At 44.0% G+C, this 23,918-nt stretch overlaps 1 protein-coding gene across 7 annotated transcripts in view; it reads right to left on the bottom strand.

The window, feature by feature from the left end:
- ASAP2 (ArfGAP with SH3 domain, ankyrin repeat and PH domain 2) overlaps positions 1 to 23,918 on the bottom strand; it is a 176,167-nt gene that overhangs the window by 69,808 nt on the left and 82,441 nt on the right. For 4 of the 7 annotated variants that reach the window (XM_038772083.1, XM_038772082.1, XM_038772087.1 and 1 more), the window contains exons 6-10: positions 22,551 to 22,680; positions 12,286 to 12,371; positions 6,580 to 6,655; positions 6,223 to 6,309; positions 5,587 to 5,595 (exon numbers count right to left, since the gene is read on the bottom strand). In XM_038772083.1, coding sequence (XP_038628011.1) covers positions 5,587 to 5,595; positions 6,223 to 6,309; positions 6,580 to 6,655; positions 12,286 to 12,371; positions 22,551 to 22,680 — 388 coding nt within the window. The remainder of the gene's footprint in view (positions 1 to 5,586; positions 5,596 to 6,222; positions 6,310 to 6,579; positions 6,656 to 12,285; positions 12,372 to 22,550; positions 22,681 to 23,918) is intronic. The other 3 variants (XM_038772085.1, XM_038772088.1, XM_038772084.1) reach the window with 1 other exon arrangement.

Genomic DNA, 23,918 nt, shown 5'->3' on the forward strand with positions numbered 1-23,918 from the left:
GTTGATCCATGAAATGGCATTGGTACTGTTTTCAGAATACATTTTCCTCACCATCTCTCAATCTGGAAACTAGAGTGAGATCAATTTTCTATGCAAGTGAGGATAAAAGTGCTGACAAGAATAATCAGAAGTGCAGGTCACCTAAATGAATCTCTGAGAAAGTCAAGGACAAAGATTGCCTGGAGAATACGCTGAACACATATGAAAAAAGCTTATTGGCTTGGTAGCCACCCCTGCCCCCCTCCTACAAAAGAAGGAGTGAAATTTAATCTGCAAACAGTGTTGGGCATATCAATTGGATGTTTATTTAGCACATCAACACAATTAAATGGTAATCATCCACTCAGTGTCAGAATCTCCAAAACAACACTGAGGAGAAATTCACAGGGTTTTAATTTAAAGAAAAGCTTGGGTCTGCTTGCCATTATTTCAGAGAATAAAGGACGTGTACTGGGGAAAAACTATGTTTTTGTTTTTTTACAAAAATGTAAAAGACCAATATAAGACGGAAATTAAGTTATTAGCTCTAATTTGCCTGGTGTGACTTGAAAAAAATCTAAAGCCTCTCCACTTGAATAATAAAAAAACCCCAAAACTAGTTAAAAACTATAAAGCTTTCTTTCACTGCCATTTAAAAAATGAAGCCAATAGGTCTGTGGCAAAGAAACAAAACAAAACCAGACTGTCATAGCACCAAGTTCTAGGGTAGGGAGAAACGATCTCTATACTCTAGGAAGATCAGAGTCTTTGTGATTACTTCTCTAAATATGTATGGCCCTCTGTGAAACAGATGGACGATGGACCCCTGTAAAAAAAAGTTTCGGACTGGAAGCTTTTTGCTGTGGGTGAGGTGAATTGTGAGCTAACTGTGGAGTGAGCGATGATTTCTCGGGGATGGAGGATCACTTCAGAGCAGAAGTCTTCCAAGACTCCTAGACCCATCCTCACCTCCCATACTAGTGTCTCTCTGAATCAGGGTACACAGGCCCATGATCCTTAATCAATCAGTGGTACTTAGTGTTTACTGTGGGCTGTGCACTGTATTGTGCGCTAGGGAGAACAATACAGTAGACTTGATAGACATGTTTCCTGTCCACAAGGAGCTTACAGTCTAGAGGGGGAGGCAGACAAGAAAATAAATTACTGATAGGGAAATGGGAAAGTACACGGATATTTACCTAAGTGGTGTGGAGCTGGGGTGAGTATTAAAGTGCTCAAGGAGCACCCAGCCAAGAGCATATGCGGCACAGAAGGGAAGATGAATATGAGAAATGAGCGCCTAGTCAGGGATGGCCTCTTGGAGGAGGTGTGATTTTGTAGGACTTTGAAAGTAGGGAAAGAGGTGGTCCTGTTGGATACAAAGAGGGAGGAAGTTCCAGACCAGAGGGCAAAGGGTTAAGAGCAAGACAAGTAAGATGGAGGTATGGTGAGTAGGTTGGTTGGTGTTACAGGAGCAAAGGGTACAGGCTGGATTGTGGTAGGGGATGGGAGAGGTAAGGTACTGTGGACTGAGCTGGCTCTTAACATTTGCTTTCTTCTCTTCATCTTGGTAGGGAGGATTTGAAAATAGGAGACACCAGAGAAAACTGGAAAGAGATAAAGGGGGAGAGAGAAAAGCACTCACATGTGCAAATTACTGCTTAATTAATAAAATAAGAAGGGATTATTTTCCCCTCTGAAGGATTGACTCTAAAGCAATGTGTGCTGCAGCGTAAAAGCAGGCCACTGCCATGTGACATCTGAAATTTGAAGGAGGGAGCAGGTGGCCTACAACTGGGGCCAGAATTGTACTCGTTTGTACTTCAAGGGCCATTAAAGCACAGTATTTTGCCAAACAATGTAAAATAAGTATGGAAGGCTGCAAAACGTGACATTGGCACAGACATGTTTAAGAATCAAATTTGGTAAGAAACGAGCTACAGCTGCTGCAGCAAGCAGAGAAGCACAGAAGAAGACAGTGTTCTGTATCTGCCTCATCAGGGTAGTGGGCAAAGTGCCCGGCTGCTTGCACTCTGGCCTGCTTCCAGCTCACGGGAGGGCAGTGTTAAACGGGGGGAAGGGGTAGGGCTGCAGACCAACTCTTACTATTGACACAGACTAAAAACAGTTCCCTTCAGGTTCTAGAAAGAAGCTGTATTGGTCTTCCTTTTCTTTCACTAAGTTTGATGATACAAATCAAGTCATTAGTGAATTCAATTTCATCTTGTTGACTAAAAAACTTTTACATCTCTGTTCCGTTAAACAATAGGGGAAATAACTAAAACAATCAAACCCTAAATAACAATGTCTTTATTAAGTTCTTTTCCTCAATACCTTGAGTTCCTCCATACCAGCAGAGAAAAACACTACTTGTTTTTCACAAAATTTGCCTACCATAACACTTTATTTGCTAGCTACTTTTTTGTTTGTCACACCACTTTCTTGGCTGATGCTATGCCCACCGAAGTTATCTTTACCTATTCTTGCTCAGTTGTGATACTCTCCTGCACTCTTACGCCAAAGACCCTTAAAGGACTAACATCTAATAGCCTACCAGGGGAGGAGAACAGTGAGGACTAGGGAGAGGGAGGTAATCCATTCATGCCGAATGTAAGCAGCCTTTGGGAGGGTATGAGAGAAATGAGACAGTCTCAAGAATCCTCCTCCTCTTCCTCTTTCTTTTCCCCTTCTCCCTTTTCTTCCCCTCTTCCCTTATTGCTAGACTTATTATTGTTATTATTATTAATAGCACTTACTGTGTGCAAAGCACTGCACTAAGCACCTGGGACAGTACAATATAACATCAAATATATTACTGCCCACAATGACTTCAGAGTCGAGAGGGGACTTGATTCTTATATGACTCACAAAATTACTCTGCCCATATTTTCTTGTAGCAAAAGCTTTGTGAATAAAGTGGGGAAATACATTAAAAATAGTATGTGGTTTAATCTCATGTCAAAGTGCTGTGAGCTCACTATGAATTTGAGATGCTTTATTAAAATAGCTTAGTGCAAGCCTAGTGGTAAAGAGGGCAGGCCCGAGAGTCAGTGGGCCTCGGTGATAGTCCTGGATCTGCTGTATGGCCTTGGGCACCTACTCTGTGTCTCAGTTTCCTCACCTGTAAAATGGGCATTCAACACCTGCTCCCCTGCTAATTTAGGCCGTGAGCCCCATTTGGAACAGAGAATGTGTTTGGCCTGATTATCTTGTATCTAGTTCAATGCATAGTAATAATAATAATAATGATGGTATTTATTAAGTGCTTACTATGTGCAAAGCACTGTTCTAAGAACTGGGGAGGTTACAGGGTGATCAGCTTGTCCCACAGGGAGCTCACAGTTTTAATCCCCATTTTCCAGATGCGCAGGCAGTGAGGGTAGATTCTGAGAGGAGGCAGGAGATCGCCTCTAGAGATACTGCTGGGAAGGATGGGAGAGTTGAAGAGGGGGCCGGGAGGGGGAGGGACTGAGGAGGGGCAGGTGTGATTTTAGGGAGCTCACGACTGATAGTATCAGTTTTCTTAATACAGTAGATGGCCAGGTCATTAGGGACAAAGGATGGGGGAGTTGGGGGACAGGGGGCCTGAGAAGGGAGTTCAATGTCTGGAATAACTGGAGAGAGCAATGGTCATGGTTGTCAATACGGGTGGAGAAATAATTTTTCTGGGCAGAGAAGAGGGCAGAGTTAAAGCATGCCAGGATAAACCTGAACTGGACAAAGTCGGCCTGATATCTAAATTGAATGAAGGCAGAACACTGTACTAAGTGCTTGGGAGAGTACAACTGACTTGGTGGACACGTTCCCTGCCCACAAGGAGCGTACAGTCTAGAAGAGGAGACAGGCATCAAAATAAACAATGGATATGCACATAACCACTGTGAGGCTGAGGGTGGGGTGAAAATGAAATACAAAATTATCATTACTATTATTGTTATTATTATTACAGAATGAGGAAATGGGTGCCCTGTAGTCTCATGACTGTGGCAGAATTTCTGGCGGGCAGGGGGAATAATAGGGACAGGGCACCAGGAGTAATGGTTATTTCCTTTAGACCAACAGCAAACACGGTGGGAATTGCTGCAGGAATCCCATTTTTGTTCCTTACTAACAAGTGCTACAGGGAAGCCAGAAAAAGCCCCAGTAAGGCTATATTTGTGTGTGTGTGTGTGTGTGTCTGTGTGTGTGTGTGTCTGTGTGTGTGTGTGTGTGTGTGTGTGTGTGAGAGCCCACACACATGTGAGTGTGTGGTGGACTACTGTTATTACATACATGATGAGCCCACTGTTGGGTAGGGACCATCTCTATATGTTGCCAATTTGTACTTCCCAAGCGCTTAGTACAGTGCTCTGCACACAGTAAGCGCTCATAAATACGATTGAATGAATGAATGAATGAGTATTACACTCCATTATAATTATTCTTACTGCATCATTTACTGTCAAATCTACCTCATGCCAATGATTTTGACAGAATTAGAAGCTAGAAAATTTCTAATCACTTTTCTTCTTCAGCTTTGCTCCTTTCCTAAACATAATGGTATCAGTTGAACAGAATGTAATCTAAATATTGGGATGAGTAAGCACTTAGGTCCTCACCCTGACTCCCACAGCATTTATGTGTATATCTTTATACCTAGTTGCTTTCCCTAACTATAATTATTTTCAGTGTCTGTCTTCCATTCTAGATTGTAAGATCTTGGAGGCCAGAGATCATGTCTACTTACTTTATTGTACTCTCCCAAGCAATTAGCACTCCACATGTTTTGTTTTGTGTCCACAAGTTTTGTATTGTTGTCTGTCTCCCCCTTGTAGACTGTGAGCCCGTTGTTGGGTAGGGACCGACCGTCTCTATATGTTGCCAACTTGTACTTTCCAAGCGCTTGGTACAGTGCTCTGCACACAGTAAGCGCTCAATAAATATGATTGAATGAATGAATGAACTTAGTACAGTGTTCTGAACACAATAAGTATCCAAGAAGTTCCACAGGTTCATTAATTGACTGACTGATGAAATAAGACAGGAAGCAGTATCCACATATTATTAATCTAGAATTCTAGAAGTCATGAAAGAATTCAGATGTTTCCATTAAGTATTATAATGCAATAGCACACTCGGTTGAGTAGTACAACTTAGATTCCCTACCAGTTACTGAATGCAAAGCATGCGTGAATTCCATGATAGAAAACACCTAATAAAACATATGACATAGGCCTGTTCACCAAAATAGATGTACATATTGAAAATCTTTACAGAGACATGCTTTCAATTATTTAAACCATCCCAATATAGTTTCATGTTAAATGGGAAAAACTCATCAAATTTTTTTCAAGTACTTTAAGTCAAGCAACTGGATTTTTAATCTATTTTAAATCTGAATAGAAAATTAGTGTTTCACTCAAAATTTGGAGTAGAATTTAAATTAAAAACACACTTTACAAACTTCAATAACACCCTTCCTCTACAAGAGCGAAAATAATCTCTGCTAATGTTGTATAAAAAGTTCAGTACCTACTAACAAAATAATCAGAAAAAAATCCAGTTTCTTGATGCCCAAAAGGAAAGCATGCAAAGTTCTTCAGTTTATAAAAGTGCTAAACCACTTACTCTCCTAGACTTCGGTCACAAAATGTAAGTGCATTTGGGGGAAAAAAAACAATAATATTCAGTTACAGAACAGGAACTTAAAATACAAACACTGAATAAATCATAAATGATTTCTGGAAAATTTTGAGAAAAACATTTTGAAGAGGCAACTGGTGTGTTCCCTGGCAGCAGCTTTCAAATTTGGAACTGATGCATGAGTCATCTATAAGCCCTGCAGGGCATCTACCATGACCCAGGTTTCATTAACACTGACCCATATTGACCTGAACTTAAACCAGTTTCACTGCTAATGGGCCATAAGTAAATTAAAAGGAACGCGCTGACTCACAAATAATATGACTAAAATGGTTTTAGCCTAACATTCTCAAATGATTGAAGCACTTCTATGCTGAACCATTTTCACTTATCGCTAAAGCAAAGCATTATCCCCACTTTGCCAATCATAATTGCCTTTCACTGGCCAACAGAGAGCAAGAACTGGTCACCTACTTGATTGCAGACCTGGTTAAATTACGGTCAGAGGAGGCTTTACCACTATTAAGCCATTGACTCAGAGCACTAAAATGGCCACCTCTCTTGGCTGAGTGAGGATGCCCTCGGGAAGACAAGAAACACCCAACGTCCTCCAGAGCTCACCTCTTTCTGCTCAACTTGGAGAGCAGATTTTAAAATATCTCTGAGTTGCGTAAGCTGCTTTCTTTCTTCATCCTGGGTCTGCTTGATCTGGAGCACACAGAAAATACAACACCAGGATTAAAAATGTAGCTAGTCAAAAGAATCACTCTCGCTAGTTAGGAAGAACTGCCTTCTTCTTAACTAGGTTAAGGCCCCTCCTCGGGCAGAGTAAATGAAAAATATGTCTAGAGGCCTAATAAGCCATTATAAAAAAATCCACTGTAACCCAGAAGTATAAAAACTAAAGAAACTCAACTGATATACTTTGATCCTACACATATCTTTGTGAAAAATCTACCCCGGGGGGCTACTTCTTACTGTGTGAAGATCGGCTGAAAGGGTTTCAATGGAAGGCTTGAGGCTTTCAACAGCTTTCAGTCCATCCTGGAAGAAGCTTGAAAAATGGGAGGGAAAAGCACAAAACAATTATGATTCTTAAAAAGTACCACCCAACGAGAATCATTTTTAAAAACGATTACTGGCCTGTGACCTTCTTCAGGACAGGAATCGAACCCACCAATTCTACTGCACTCCTAAGCACTTAGTACAGTGTTCTGTACACAGTAAGGGCTTCATAAATACCACTAATTGATTCATTTTCGGCAAGGGAGGGAGTAATAGGAAAGTCCTTGAAATAAATGCTGGAGATTTGAATTAGGGAAGATACCTGAGGGGAGGACACTGTGTAATTAATTTTTTTCAAGTAAATTAAAGATAAAATGGAATAACTATGGTAAGTGAAGAAACCCAAATAAACTGCACCATGCCTGAATTGCCCCTTCACAGAATGGTTTTTCTCACCCATACAGAGGAAATCCTGTGAAATCCTTTGAGAAATATGAATCTAGAACGAATGTGGCACTGGGCAACCTTGGGAATTTTGACACTGTGTAATTAATTTTTTTCAAGTAAATTAAAGATAAAACGGAATAACTATGGTAAGTGAAAAAACCCAAATAAACTGCACCAAGCCTGAATTGCCCCTTCACAGAATGGTTTTTCTCACCCATGCAAAGGAAATCCTGTGAAATCCTTTGAGAAATATGAATCTAGAACAAATGTGGCACTGGGGAACCTTGGGAATTTTCAGGGAACTAAGGGACAGAGGCTAATGCCGGAGGAAGAAGGAGAGGTTCTGATGGACAGGGACGAAAGACAGAACAAGTAGAGACATTAGACCTACAACAGAAAAGAACAAAATGAAGGAGTAATTGGGCTGGGCATGAAGGACAAACATCTGGAAACTTAACAAAACAAAACCAAAACCAACCACTGGACAAAAGACATGGGGAAGTTTAATGGAAGAGCCATCTCCAATATTTAGCCAGGTATACAAAGGAATATTTAATAGAAAGAGTCAAGGAGTCCAAACTCCAGGCCTCTTTATAATAGTATAAGAATCACCGCAAATAGCCAACTGCAAATAACTATGCTCCAGGCAACTACCAATGTCTGGAAATTTTTTTGGGACCAATAGAGAATAGCAGCAGAGTAATACCAAGAAAATAATAATTATGGTATTTGAAAATGAAACTCAATGTCATTTCTAAAGCACTCTGCTCACTTTAGTTTTGAAGGGAGTCATGTAAGGAATCTTAATTTAGATTTCAGAGAGTTCCTTCCCATGACATTAGGTCACACAAGTTCATTGCTAGGATATGCATAACTCCCACGCCCAATTTGTGGGACGGCCATCATTTCCATAGGCCAGATGCCACTAATAGGTGGCCTTGGGAGGAAATATGCAGATTGTATTTGCAAAACAAAGCAATACAGGATTACACAATGGTCCCCAGGAAGACTACAGGAGGAAAAAGAACTACAGGATGTAGAATATGAACAATCACCAACTAGTCATTAGAAGCGGCATAAAGCAGGCTAAAACACTCACAAGGAGTAAAGCAATGCCAGAGCTGCAGAAATGAGATCAGTGTACCTGGCCCCAAGTGTTGAGTTTGGGGTGCTAAGGTTGCAAATTCATTGCAAGGTAGACAGTTTCTACCACTGGACTTCCAAACTGGATCATTCTTCTACAAAAACATTCAGGACAGGTCACCCCACTTCTCAAAAAAACTCCAGTGGTTGCCCATCCACCTCCATATCAAACAAAAACTCCTCACCTTTGGCTTTAAAGCACTCCACCACCTTGACTCCTCCTACCCCACTCCACTCTTCTAAAACCAAGCCCGCACACTTTGCTCCTCTAGTGTGAACGCTCTCACTGTGCCTTGATCTCACCTGCCTCGCTGACTGCCCCGGCCCACATCTTGCCTCTGGCCTGAAACACCCTCCCTCCTCAAATCTGACAATTACTTCCCCTAGCCCCATTCAAAGCCAAGAGGCCTTCCCAGACTAGGCCCCTCCACCCACTCCCTTCTGCCTTCGCTCTGACTTGCTCATTTTGTTGTTCTCTGCTCCTAGCCCCACTGCACTTATGTACATATGCACATACCTGGAATTTATTTATCTATATTGGTATCTATCTCCCCATCAAGACTGTAAGCTCATTGTGGGCAGGGTATGTGTCTTTATTGTTGTATTGTACTTTCCTATGTGCTTAGTACAGTGCTTTGCACACAGTAAGTGCTCAATAAATTCGACTGAATGAATGAATGAATTAAACCAGAAGTGTCCCTGTAGACAAAGGGACAGACTCATGGCTCCTTTCAGCTTTTTGTAAGCAATCAACTCTAGAAGTAAATTTGAAATGGAGGGAGGCATGAAGGAACATCTCCTCCAAGAGGCCTTCCCTGACTAAGACCTCATTTCCTCTTCTCCCACTCCTGTCTGTGTGGCCCTGATCTGCTCCGTTTATTTCTTCATTCATTCATTCATTCAATCATATTTATTGAGCACTTACTGTGTGCAGAGCACTGTACTAAACGCTTGGGAAGTACAAGTCAGCAACATATAGAGACGGTCCCTACCCAACAACGGGCTTACAGTCTAGAAGGAGGAGACAGACAACAAAACAAAACATGTAGATAGGTGTCAAAACCGTCAGAATAAATAGAATTATAGCTATATGTACGTCATTCACAAAATAAGAGTAGTAGATATGTACAAGTAAAATAAATAGAGTAATAAATCTGTACAACTATATACAAGTGCTGTGGGGAGGGGAAGGAGGTAGGGCGGGGGGATGGGGAGGAAGAGAAGAAAAAGGGGGCTCAGTCTGGGAAGGCTTCCTGGAAGAGGTGAGTTCTCAGTAGGGCTTTGAAGGGAGAAAGAGAGCTAGTTTAGCAGATATATGGAGGGAGGGCATTCCAGGCCAGGGGAAGGACGTGGGCCAGGGGTCGACGGTGGAACAGGCGAGAATGAGGCACAGTGAGGAGGTTAGCGGCAGAAGAGCGGAGGGTGCGGGCAGGGCTTTAGAAGGAGAGAAGGGAGGTGAGGTAGGAGGGGGCGAGGTGATGGAGAACCTTGAAGCCGAGAGTGAGGAGTTTTTGTCCCTTTGTCCTGTCCCTTTCTTAGCCCCACAGTACTTATGTATATATCCGTAATTTATTTATATTAATGTCTGTCTCCCCTTCTAGGCTGAAAGCTCATTGGGGGCAGGGAATGAGATGGGGGTGGGAGAAAACAATGGGATCCAGAGATATACAGGGCCAGGGCCATAGGCACACAGGAACTGTAGTTGGAGGGCTGGAGGAAACAGGGTGGGGGGGAAGAGGAGGGTAGCCTGTTCTCAGCTGAGGCTGGAGCTGGATCAATTAAGCAGTCAAGAGCTGGGAAGTCAGGCATGGGCTAAAGTTAGGGTTTCACAGCTCCAGCTCCTTGCTGGCTCCATCAAGGGGCAAGCTTCCCACCCAACCCATAAGCAGTATGGGGTAAACACAAATAACTTTGCCCTCACAGTTCAGTTCCAATGCTCCACCCCTTCCCCAAGAAGCTCTGTTCAAATAGTCCAGAATCCAGTGGTGATTGTCTTGCTTTCCAGGTCATGTTAAGCTCTACTAAGTAGCACTTTGGCTACCAATCAAACAGTGGTATTTATTAAGCACTTTACTGTCTGCAGAGCACTTGGGAAAATACGAGTTGGCAGACACAATCCCTGATCACAAGGAATTTACAGTCCAGAGGGAGACACTACCATTAAAATAAATCATAGATAGGGGAAATGGGGCCGTAGGCCCACAGGTACTGTGGGGCAGGGGTGAATATCAAATGCTCAAGAGGTAAAGATCCAAGTGCACAGGAGACACAGGAGGGAGGGGTGTTGCGGAAATGAGGGCTTAGTTGGAGGAGATTAAATTTTAGGAGGGCTTTGCAGGTGGGGAGAGTGGTGGTCTGTCAGATATGAAACATCGCCTTCGAGAGGTTTAAAGCAATGCTGTGGATGTGTGAAGAATTCCCTCTGTCTCTGGGAGAGCAGGTGACTCCATCTCTCTTCTGTTTCATCTCTCTCTCTCTCCCCTTTGTCTCTCTCCATCTCTCTGCTCACTATCTTTCATCTCTGTCTCTCTCCATCTCTCTTCTCTCTGTTTCATCTCTCCCCTTTGTCTCTCTTCATCTCTCTGCTTGCCATCTCTCATCTCTTCTCTCATCTTTCACATCTCTCTCACTTCTTCATCTCTTCCCCCTCCATCTTTCTTCTCTGTCTCTCTTCTCTCTTCTGTTTCATCCCAAAAAATGTCAATACTGTTGAATTAATCCATGCCAGTAAAGGGGTCCTAAATGATAAACTTCCTTTCAAAAGATGGGAACTTTCCTAAGTACCTCGCTTGCCTTTCAACACCGTTATGCTCCCATACCCTCTTTTCCTTTCTTCTACCAGTCGCTCTCAAGATCTACCCTGTCTGTCCATTTGTATTCTAGACCCCATCATCAATCCGTAATATTTATTGAGTGCCTACTGAGTGCAAAAAGCTGCACTAACAACTAGGGAGAGAGCAGAAGGAAGACACTCATTCCCTGCTCAGAAAGAACTTACAATCTAATGGAGGCAGGCAGCCAAACATCATTTATCAACAGTGAAAGCAGGAGGAAAGACAAGGCTATAACAAGTAATAGTAGAAATATGTCTGAATGAACTAGTGAACTAGCCGGATAATTGAATGAACAGTTGCACTGCCTTTGCCAATATCCTTGGTTGAGGGGCAGCAGAGGCCCAGCTTGAGATGTGGACGACAGAAGTCATGAACTGGGGAGAGTGACAGGATAGGAATCTGTTCCCAGACATATCTGCTCCACAGTCACTGAAGTTCCCATGGAACTTTTGCCTTCTCCCAAGATTTGGCACAAAATCATTTTGGTACTTCTGATTTGTTTCTTTTGGTCTGGCTCAGTGATGGAAAAGCAACCCTGTCATCCAGTCTAATTTCTCACTTCTTAAAAAACTCCTGTTCCCATTCTCCTCCCCTTCCTTGCTTCCACCTTCAATCTCTCACTCCCGGTTGGTTCCATGGATGACCAGTGCGGGAAGCCTGTCTCCAGCACTCATGGGTCTGAGGCTACGTGACTGTTGGGGGCAGTTTTTACAGTGCATGGGGCAACAGTATGTTCTTGAAACCACCACACGTGCAGTAGAATTTCCCACAAAGTAGGTCTGAAGTTGCCTAAGGTTCTGCCCTGACTCTGACCAGGAAGTGCCATTGGTTTTTACAGAGTTCCTCTCAAACCAGCCTTTGTTTGGAGCTCTAAATCAAGGAGCCTCTCTTCCCAACTTGGTGAACTGAACCTAGTTTGAGAATACAGGAGAATTCAAAAGACTCAATGAAAATTTAAAAGCAGACTTCAGACTTTCCTTCTCTTCCATGTAATACCTCCTGTGCTATTGATTTAGTGGACGGGCAATGCATGAAAGCACTTTCTTGATCTAAAATAAAGGATCAAATTGATTGTATTTTAATGGAGCAGCAAGGACCTACACGTGCACACGTGTGAAAATAAAAAGAATCCAGGAAAGGTCCTGAAATGCAATATGCAGCTGAACTAAGGACAGTATTTCCTTTCTATAGTAAGATAATGGAGAACTATTGATAAGGACTCCCTTCCACCATCTTTAAAGAAAATAAAACTTACTTGCATTGTGCATGGAAATACTTGATCAGATTCTGAAGTAGATCAACTCCCTTTTTTATCTTGATTTCATTGACCTTCAACAGATACTGGGGAAAGAGAAATATACACATTAGTAAAGTCACCAGTGGTAGAAATCAACTTCCATGATATGCACAAAACCCCATTTCTCTTCTTTCAAAGCCAGTATTCACTCATATTTTCCTATGCAAACCACTTTGGTGGGGAGGGAGGGAGCGTTATGGTAAGCAGAGAAGCAGCATTGTGTAGTGGATAGTTAACTTCCGGCCTGAGAGTCGGAAGTTCATGGGTTCCAATACCGGCTGTGCCACTTGTCTGCTGTGTGGCCTTGGGTAAGTCACTTCACTTCTCTGTGGCTCAGTTACATCATCTGTAAAACGGGGATTGAGACTGTGAGCCCCACATGGGACAGGGACTGTGTCCTACCTGATTACTTTGAATCTACTTAGAACAAGTGTTCTACAGATATCATAATTATTATTATATAATAACAATATATAATAATGATCATATAATAATTAACAAAGACACCCTTCTTTAACGAGAACAAATCTTCTTTCCAGGGTGACTGATGGGGAAGCATGGATTTTCTCACTCCTGGCAGCAAAAGAACCAGAAAGAAAAATCTACTTGGAGAGCAGGACTAAGAGCTTTCTTCCATCAACCTGGAAATGCCAGACGGTACCAGGGTGATAAGCAAACAGGAAACCCTTTGATGACTGAGGTCTTTCAGAAAAGACCCTACATACTGACTTTTTATAGCACAGATCCACAGAGGGGGAAGCAGAAAATTGGTGATAAAATTCAAAAACCACAAACTCATACTAATATATACGGTGTCATCTTGTCTCCTCAAAGGAGAAGTTCCAAGAAGACAGGCATCACGTCTCTGAATGGCACCTCATTTGTGGTGAGCACAGTTAACTGGCGAAGGAGAGAGTGGAACTGGAATAACCTTCCAAAGCTTATAATTGGAATCCTCTGCCAAATGCTTCAGGGCCAGTGATATTATTTGTGTCTTTTCCCTTCAGATAGAGGTCAGGCTTTAGGTTGGGGTAGGCTCACGAGCCATATCTGGCTCTTCTTGGAACCAATGTAGCTCTGAAGACCCAGTTCCAGTTCCCGGGGAGAACCACCAGCCCATGATGACAGTAGGCTGTTGCTGCAAAGGCTGCTGGGCCCTCCCTGCTCCTTGGAAAGTCCCTACCACTTGCTTGCCAGATGGAGTCTCTTGCCCCTTCTACTCCCTACTAATAATGATGGCATTTATTAAACGCTTACTATGAGCAAAGCACTGTTCTAAGCGCTGGGGAGGTTGCAAGGTGATCAGGTTGTCCCACAGGGGGCTCACAGTCTTAATCCCCATTTTACAGATGAGGTAACTGAGGCCCAGAGAAGGTTAAGTGACTTGCCCAAAGTCACACAGCTGACAATTGGTGGAGCCGGGATTTGAACCCGTGATATCTGACTCCAAAGCCCGTGCTCTTTCCACTGAGCCATGCTGCTTCTCTACTACTTCGTCCCGCCTTTACCCTCCCCTTCCGCTCTGCTCCCGGCCCCCACTCATGATCCACAATCTGTGGTCTCTCCACAGGGAGACGAAACGAGACTTGGGGGGTGGGTGTAAGGGATGCCATATCTCTTCAAACCTCCTGCCAGCTGGACTGGGGGTGGGGGCATCTCAAAAAGCATTAAAAGGGGCTGACTGTCCCATTGCTAGAGGCAATGTTGTCAATGCCACCTGTCACTGGACATTTGATTTCACATTAAAAAATATAAGAAAAGCTTACAGAAGGGAATACATCCAATGGTGTGCTTGTTCAGTGATAAACTATCAGGCATATTGCATGGAAAAGCTGTTGCTGTGAAGGTGCTGTGGCTTCAGGATGACAAGGATTTCATCACATTGTGTTGTGCACTCTGTGATGTCATTTTGTATGACTCTTTTGCACAGAGAAGTTGCCAAGCCCCGGTCTAGTTGGATGAATGTAAGGAAAGCAGATTCCGAGACCCACATCCACTTTGGCCTTCATCTTCACCTTTCACTCCCATAACTGTTTTTATCTCCCTACATCTCTGAGCCCGCTCTTATTCTTTCAGTCTGCTCGATAAATGAAACACTGCAACTCCTGGCCCCTCATCTGGTAATTGTGTGAGACTATGGATCTAGGGAACCAGAGTTAACCCATGGCATCCCCATAACCTTGATTTGTGGTTTTGCCTATTGGCGGTTGGCTGGATGTTGCCTACATTGATAGCCATGAGCTCTGGGCTCGTTGTGGGCAGGGACTGTCCCTCTTTATCGCTGTATTGTACTTTTCCAAGCCCTTAGTACAGTGCTCTGCACACAGTAAGGGCTTAACAAATATGACTGATTGACTGATTGATTGGGCTGCGGTCCCCAGCCCCTACTATCTGCACTCTCTGTTCCCCTGCAGCTGCAGCCCCACTTCTTCAGTGGTTGGTTGGCCACCTCCTCCTCTTCTCTGGAAAGTTCAGATGGCCTTCAGTTATTAAATGAGGGTTCAGTATTGGGAGGTGGTGGTATTCATTCATTCATTCGTATTTATTGAGTGCTTACTGTGTGCACAGCACTGTACTAAGCCCTTGGAAAGTACAATTCAGCAATAATGAGAGACAATCCCTGCCCACACAGGGCTTTACTAAGCCCTTGGAAAGTACAATTCAGCAATAATGAGAGACAATCCCTGCCCACACAGGGCTTACAGTCTAGAAGGGGGGAGTCAGACATCAAAACAAGTAAACAGGCATTAATATAAACAGAATTACAGATATATACACACCAAAACAAACAGGCATCAATAGAAATAAATAGAACTATAGATATGTACATATATACACAAGTGCTGTGGGGCGGGGAGAGGGGTAAAGAGAGTGAGTAGGAGCAATGTAAAGAGGAGGGGGAGCTGAGAAAAGGGTGGGCTTAATCTGGAAAGGCCTCTTGGAGGAGGTGAGCTTCACTATGGCTTTGAAGGGGGACATGTGATTGCTTGACGGATTTGAGGAGGGAGAGCGTTCCAGGACAGAGGTAGGATGTGGGCCAGGGGTCGATGGCAGGACAGGTAAGAACGAAGCACAATGAGAAGGTTAGCTCCAGAGCAGTGGATTGTGCAGGCTGGGATGCAGAAGGAGAGAAGCGAGGTGAGGTAAGAAGGGGCAAGGTGATGGAGAGCTTTAAAGCCAATAGTGAGGAGTTTTTGTTTGATACGGAGGTTGATAGGGAACCACTGGAGATTTTTGAGAAGGGGGGTGATGGGGCCAGATTGTTTCTGTAGAAAGATAATCTGGGCAGCAGAGTAAAGTATGGGCTGAAGTGGGGAGGTCAGAAAGGAGGCTGATGCAGTAATCCAATCGGGATAGGATGAGAGACTGTACTAACGTGGTAGCGCTTTGGATGGAGAGGAAAGGGCAGATCTTGGTGATGTTGGGAATGTGCGACCGGCAGGATTTGGTGATGGATTGGATATGTGGGGTAAATGAGAGAGCAGAGTCAAGAATGACACCAAGGTTGCGGGCTTATGAGACGGTTTCCCTTCAATCGCGGGGCACTGTGAGACTCATGTGCAACAGAGACTGTGTCCAACCTCATTAACTTCTACCTTCCCCAATGCTTACACATGGTAATCACTTAACAAATACCGCGGTCATTACAATGAATAAATTCCCTATGAATACCAAGGGATGATTATACCCAGATTAGAGTGAACCAAAGCTATACGTTTGGAGTTTCATGCTTTACACTGGAAAAAAAAAAATTAAAAAGCTGTCTCATATATATATACATATATTTATATACATTATATACAGTTATATGTTGTATATGAATGCACACACACACACACACACACACACACACACACACACACACACACATTATTCAGCTTGATTCTCCCCTACCCTGAATAAAGCCCTAACCCACTTAAACTAATCCTGGTAGGTAGAGGAGTGCAGGAGGAGGGAGGAAATGAGCATAAACACCTCTTCAGCCAGGAGCAGAGAGATGGTATGAAGTGTCTCCACACTGTCCCTGAATTCCGGATATGTAATTCAAAGCAACACTGGAAGAGGACATGGAATGAGTGAGGAGGGAAAGGTGCAGTGAGGGAGTGTTCCATGAGGTCCCAGAGAGTGGGCCCATAGGCCTCTGTTCCCAGCCAGCAGCACAGCATCATGCGGCAAGTAGCTCAGGAAAGCAGGGAGGGAGCCTAGGAAGGAGGGGAAAGAGTCCCCTTCTTGCAGGGTAAAATTCAATTAATAGCTCCATTTCTAGATCTTGAAGGAAAATATTGGAAGTAAAAGAGACGCACAGCTCAAAAATCAATCAGGAAAAGGGCAATTTAATCTTAGTTTAACTTAAATGTAAACTAAGTTTAAATTTAAGATGCCTGGACTCAGTCATTAGTAAATGAGATTGTGCCAAGTCTGAATAGTTTATTGGAAAACTCCACTGAGGAATGTAACCTTGTTGTTTGTCTCCCCATTTTCAAACAGTTCAAAACAGAGCAATAATGGAGGTTTAAAGTAGGTCAAGTCGAAAACTCAATGCAAAAATGTAATTTTAACTGAGGAATTCTACACTCCATTAATTTTGAGATATTGAATGCTCAGTGACCTTGAGTTACAGGACAGCAGCCTATATCCACTGTCAAAACAATAACTTTCTACAGCACTTAATTGCTGTGAAAGAGGGAGCTAAGCTACGTAGCCACTGACTCCGTGGGGGAGGAGGGGGCAATTGCCCCCTTTGGGGCTCCGCACCACTGGGGCAAAGCCATTAGCTTCATCCCGACAGCTTCTGGGAAGGACGAGGAGCCGGAAAAGGGCCGGAGATGGAGACGGAGCCATGGTGGTGGCTCTAACTCTCCCTCTTGCCTGCCAAACGTGGCTCCCGGCCCGCCAACCCTAGGACCGCAGGGCCGAGCCAGTGGCTGTGCTCACTCCCGCTCGGCATTCGGGGCCACTGGGCCTGTTTGTCGTCCAGTTCACCAACCACTTCCACCTCTAGTCAATCAGTAGCTGGCAAGAGCACCACCAAGGCTGGTTAGCCTAGCTGGAACCACCACGGAAATGTGACCGGGGCTACCCACAGCGGAAGGGCAGAAGCAGCGTGGTTCAGTGGAAAGAGCCTGGGCTTTGGAGTCAGAGGTCACGGGTTCGAATCCCGGCTCTGCCACTTGTCAGCTGTGTGACTTTGGGTGAGTCACTTGACTTCTCTGTGCCTCAGTTACCTCATCTGTAAAATGGGGATTAAGTTTGTGAGCCCCACATGGGACAACTTGATTACCTTGTATCTACCCCAGCGCTTAGAACAGTGCTTTGCACATAGTAAGCGCTTAATAAATGCCATTAAAAAAAAAAAAAAGCCAAATAGGGAAGGGATGTCAGAGCAGGCTCCGGGCCCGGCCCCAGTCTGAAGGTAATGTTGTTAAGTGCTGGGGCCAGAAGGAGGTGAGGAAACCACAATGCACAATGGGAAGCAGTGTGGCTTAGTGGAAAGAGCACGGGCCTTGGGGTCAGAGGACCTGGGTTCTAAATCCAGCTCCGCAACTTGTCCGCTGTGTGACCTTGGGCAAGTCACTTAACTTCTCTGGGCCTCAGTTACCTCATCGGTAAAATGGGGATGAAGACTGTGAGCCCCCCGTGGGACAACCTGATCACCTTGTAACCTCCCCAGCATTTAAAACAGTGCTTTGCACAGAGTAAGCGCTTAATAAATGCCATTATTATTATTATTATTTAACTTCTCAATGTCTCAGTTTCTTCATCTGTAAAATGGGGATTAAGACTCTGAGCCCTGTGACCAACCTGATTATCTTGTATTCCAGCACTAGGAATAGTGCCTGGCACATAGTAAGCACTTAAAGAATACCATTAAAAAAGGTGCAGCATGAAGGATCCATTTATTTACTGCATGCCTTCTGTGAACATCATATCTGTCCCCACCCCACTAGACCGTGAGCTCATTGAGGGCAGGGATTGTCTTTATTACTGTATTGTTCTTTACCAAACACTTAGTTCAGTTCTCTGCCCACAGTAAGCACTCAATAACTACTACTGAATGAATAATAATAATAATGGCATTTGTTAAGTGCTTTAGTTTGCACTGCAAAGTGCAGTGCTTTGCACTGTTCTAAGCACTGGAGGGGATAGAAGGTGATCAGGTTGTCCCACATGGGGCTTACAGTCTTAATCCCCATTTGACAGATGAGGTAACTGAGGCACAGAGAAGTTAAGTGACTGGCCCAAAGTCACACAGCTGACAAGTGGTGGAGCCAGGATGAGAACCCATGACCCATGAAAACCTGGGCTCTTTCCACTGAGCCACGCTGCTTCTCAATGAATGAACAGTACACTGCACCAGGCACTTTGGGAGAGTGAAGATGATGGTGACAGTGAAAAGTGGTCTCCCACTGAAAATGATGGATAAGTCTAGGTTCTCAAGAAGACTTTGGGACTGAACCTGTGCAAAGCAATTGATTACAATAAAAATAAGCGAACCAGTCTCAAGTGCCTGTCTCTTCTCCAGCTGTGTTAACTTTTTCATTTTCAGAATAGAAACAACAAGCCCAGAAAAGCTGTCACCTGCCGGGACCTGCACCCCAATCCCATATTAATTGTGCGATGAATGTGGCCTCTGAGGAACAGCCCCATGGGCAGTCTTCCACCTGTCCTCTGGCCACCTCTGGAGAGGGTCTCAGGGCAGGGCTCTCCACAGATCAGCTAAGGAACACTATGAGTAACCGTTCAAATTAGGCTGTGAGCTGGCAGTGAGGAGTGAAAGCAGGCAGCACTGTGCACACCATTAGCACTGTAATCAATTCCTTCAAACAGGTTCTGGATATCTTCACGACTGATAGTTCACGATGAGAGATTCTATTATGTACCATATATCTAGGCATGGATGTCAATCAATCATATTCATTCATTCGTTCAATCATATTTATTGAGCGCTTACTGTATGCAGAGCACTGTACTAAGCGCTTGGAAAGTACAAGTTGGTAACATATAGAGATGGTCCTACCCAACAACGGGCTCACAGTCTAGAAGGGGGAGACGGACAACAAAAGAAAACATGTGCACAGGTGTCAAGTCATCAGAATAAATAGAAATAAAGCTAGATGCATATCATTAGCAAAATAAATAGAACAGTAAATATGTACAAGTAAAATAGAGCAATAAATATGTACAAACATATATATAGGTGATGTGGGGAGGGGAAGGAGGTAGGGTGGGGGGGAGGGGGAATAGGAGGGGAAAAAGTGGTCTCAGTCTGGGAAGGCCTCCTGGAGGAGCGGAGTTCTTAGTAGGGCTTTGAAGGGAGGAAGAGAGATAGCTTGGCGGATGTGGGGAGGGAGGGCATTCCACGCCAGGGGGAGGACGTGGGCTGGGGGTCGACGGTGGGACAGGCGAGAATGAAATACAGTGAGGAGGTTAGCGACAGAGCAGCGGAGGGTGCGGGCTGGGCTGGAGAAGGAGGGAAGGGAGGTGAGGTAGGAGGGGGTGAGGGGATGGACAGCTTTGAAGCCGAGAGTGAGGAGTTTTTGCTTGATGCGTAGGTTGACTGGTAGCCACTGGAGATTTTTGAGGAGGGGAGTAACATGTCCAGAGCGTTTCTGCACAAAGATGAGCCGGGCAGAAGTGTGAAGTATAGACTGTAGTGGGGAGAGACAGGAGGATGGGTGATCAGAGAGGAAGCTGATGTAGTAATCCAGTCGGGATAGGATGAGAGACTGAACCAGCAAGGTAGCAGTTCGGATGGAGATGAAAGGGCGGATCTTGGCGATGTTGCGGGAGGTGGGACCGGCAGGTTTTGGTGACGGATTGGATGTGAGGGATTTATTGAGTGCTTACTATAAGCAGAGCACTGTACTAAGCATTTAGGAGAGTACAACACAATTAGCAGGCACATTCCCTGTCTACATAATGTGCGCGCGCGCACACACACACACACACACTCTCTCTCTCTCTCTCTCTCTCTCTCTCTCTCTCTCTCTCTCTCTCTCCCTCCCTCTCCACCCCCACCCATCCCACTTCTGGGGGGTGACCAAGGAGCAGGTGTACTCTTGGAACCAAACAAATGTATTACATAAACTCCAGATATGTGCCTACCTGCTGATGTACCTCAGGATCAAAAGCCCCACCCATCATCACGCCCAAGCACCAAAGGAAATTCAACTCTCTCTGTGCACCTTTCTCCCTCCATCCTTCCTCCTCCACCCCTCTTCCAACACAGCCTTGAAGCTCCCCCAACCCCCACTTTAGCTGGGGTCCCATGAGAGGGAGGCAGCTCAGATGGGGCAGACGGAAAGGGAAGGAAACTTTGGCAAATCTACACAACCCTCTCTCTCTTGCCTGTTCTGTGCTGCTTTCAGATGAAGCGGAAAAGCCCCCACTTCCCAGCAGCTGAGACGGAGATGATATGGATGCTATGGTGAGACCCTCAGTTCCACCGCTAGCTAAGATTTTTGGACAAAGAAGCTTTGCATCAATTTTCAAGACAGCATAAGAATTTTCATAAACGACTGTTAAAGAAAACCCCGTGAGTAGTAGAAGTAATAGTGTGGGGCGGGCGGCCCTCGGGTGCCAGGTACTGTGAGTTCAAAGGTGTGCAGAGATGTTTAATAATAATAATAATTAATAATTATGATATTTAGTAAGTGTTTTTTATGTGCCAAGCACTGTTCTAAGCACTGGGGTAGATACAAGGTAATCAGGTTGTTCCATGTGGGGCTTACAGTCTTAATCCCCATTTTACAGATGAGGTAACTGAGGCATAGAGAAATTAGGTGGCTTGCCCAAGGTCACACAACAGACAAGTGGCGGAGCCAGGATTAGAACTCATGTCCTCTGACTCCCAAGCCCATGCTCTTTCCACTAAGCCACGCGCTTAGCCTGCTGCAAGGTACTTTATGAAGAAAAGAAGAAGGCGGCTGTTCATTTTAAATTGGTCACATTTTTTATTGAAGTGGAAAAACCACTACCACAGTCGGCAGTGGAAGCTTCTGCTGCTCCCTGCAAAGTCTAATAATTCTATTACGACTCCTGATTTAGTTAATTCTGTGATGTTGCACGTTTTATTACTTTAATGGAGAATAAATGATGGTTTAATGATGGCTAATATTACAGAATATTGTGTGCAAAGGAATTTCATATTATTTTTCCAGAGGTTTTGGAATGGATGCTAATTTTTAGCACATAAGTCTATGAGAAAATGTACCCCATAGTACAGTCATTCCCGACACATCCGTGTTTTGGAGTAATACATTATGGCTACATCCTCATGTGCCCTGGCTTAGTACACTTTTAGAAAAAAAAAAAACAAGTCAGTGTCAGATGCTCTAGGCCTTTGCTTGCTTTATCTGTTTGTGTTTGTTTATTTGACTTTTCTCTCAACACCTCTTTTCTTCACACTGCTGGGTTTGCTAATTGCATGTAAAATTAAGGCAGTAGCCTGGCTTGTCTGCTTTGATTTTCCACAAAGCACTGATGAAGAGTAGAGAGTATTTGCAGGTCTCTGCATGTACACAGGTAATGCATATACTTAGTAATGAGCAATGTAGCAATTAATTTAAATAGAAAATATGCTGTCTTAAAAAAGGAGTCCATTTTTAAATCACAATTAGCAAAGAGGGAAAAATGAGAACAGATATACAAATCTACATTGAATTGCCTTATGTTATAAAAAGAAAAAAGCCAATAGCAAAAGACATGATGGGTTTAAATTTCTCTGGTTTTGTCTCAAAGTCTGCAGAAGAAAGATGCTTTGGTAGGGCTCCCCTAAGGCCAGGTCAGGCAGTGGAAGGACTGTGGATGATAAATGATGCATGTGCACAGCTAAGAACCTCGGGAAGAGCAGTTGTGCCTTTCTGACCTTGGGTGTATTACACAAGGGCAAATGCATATTAAAAACTACCACTGTCTCATGCTTAAACCAAAAGCAAAGAGAACGTTACTTCTTGTTTTCCTCAATTCCTCTCCTGACCATCTAGTCACAAACTGCAGACTATTGAAGTTCCCTTGAAAAAATTAATGGGACACATTTCTTTCAGAGAAATTGAATCTAATAAATGAACTTGGTATTTTCTCTGAACACACCCCCTTGAACAATGAATATTCCTTTTGAAAAATGTAATTTTACCACCAAAGCGGTAATAGATATGACAACAGATTTGACTTTCTCCCTGGGCACTTTCGGAGTTAGAATCTGGTAGCTCGCAGCGTGTTACCTCACACATCTGAAGCTGGAAGAATCTTCTTTCCTTCTCCATTTCTTCAGCAATCTCAGCCCCACTTATTTCAGTCCGAATCATCCCATGGAGCTTGGCGTGTTCTTTTTTCTCCTTTTCTATTTTTGTTCTGTGTGAAAAACAACAGCAACAAATCAAGCTTCCAGTCTACATTAAATGTGTCAGGTTTTCCTTCCAAGTGTGAGGATGGACTTGGGGTGGGGCCCCCAGGGAAATGGACATAGGAAAAGTGAGAGGTGTAGAAACACACCAGGTTTGGGGATGAGTACGGCAATTCCTTCTCCCACCCTCTTTCTCTCTCTTAATCCTCTCCCTCTCCTTTTCCCTCCCTCCCTTCTGGCTAGAGGAAGTTAAGCGCTGACAAGTTTAAGAACTCCAATAGGAATTTTTCCCCCCACCCACTTCCTCCTCTCTGTTTTGCCTTTTGTTAACCCTCCCCATTCTCCCTGTCTCCGATTGTAAATCTTTTTCCATTCAGTCTCTCTCTGGGCACAAGCACTGCAAAGGTCTTGCCTCTGATTGTCTCATCTCTGCTGCTTTTTACAATAAGTGTTGAATTTAAAGCATTAGGCCACAAAACTTTCCACAGAACTGCAACATGGCTTAGTGGAAAGAGCACGGGCTTGGGAGTCAGAGGTCGTGGGTTCTAATCCCAGCTCCTCCAATCAATCAATCAATCAATCAATCGTATTTATTGAGCGCTTACTACTCCTCCACTTGTCAGCTGTGTGACTTTGGGCAAGTTACCTAACATCTCTGTGCCTCAGTTACCTCATCTATAAAATGGGGATTAAGACTGTGAGCCCCACATGAGACAACCTGATAGCCCTCTATCTATCCCAGTGCTTAGAACAGTGTTCAGCACATAGTAAGCACTTAACAAATACCATCATCATCATCATTATTATTATTATCTGAATTTTCATATTTCCTTCTTACACCAAATGGACGTTTCACGCCCCATCCCTCTCCATGATTCTGCTTCAGCTTGAAAAACAGTTGCCCCAGGACAGGGTCAGGAGACACTGATAAATTATCATTTACTCTTGGGGGACCCTGAAATCTAATTCAGAACTCCAAGGATAATTATTGTAGTGTGTTTCCCCTCTAAGTAAGTGTAGCTGCCTCCCTAAGGGTGAGTGTATGTTCAGGTGAGATGGAATAATAATAATAATTGTGATATTAGTTTGAAAGAACCAGAGTAGCCTAGTGGACAGAGCACAGGCCTGGGAGCCAGAAGGCCCTGTGTTCTAACCCCAGCTCTGCTACTTGTCTGTTGTGTGACCTTGGGCACGTCACTTAACTTCTCTGTGCCTCGGTGACCTTATCTGGAAAACGGGAATTAAA

The sequence above is a fragment of the Tachyglossus aculeatus genome, chromosome X1 (genome assembly GCF_015852505.1).
Source record: "Tachyglossus aculeatus isolate mTacAcu1 chromosome X1, mTacAcu1.pri, whole genome shotgun sequence".
NCBI classification, from domain to species: domain Eukaryota; kingdom Metazoa; phylum Chordata; class Mammalia; order Monotremata; family Tachyglossidae; genus Tachyglossus; species Tachyglossus aculeatus.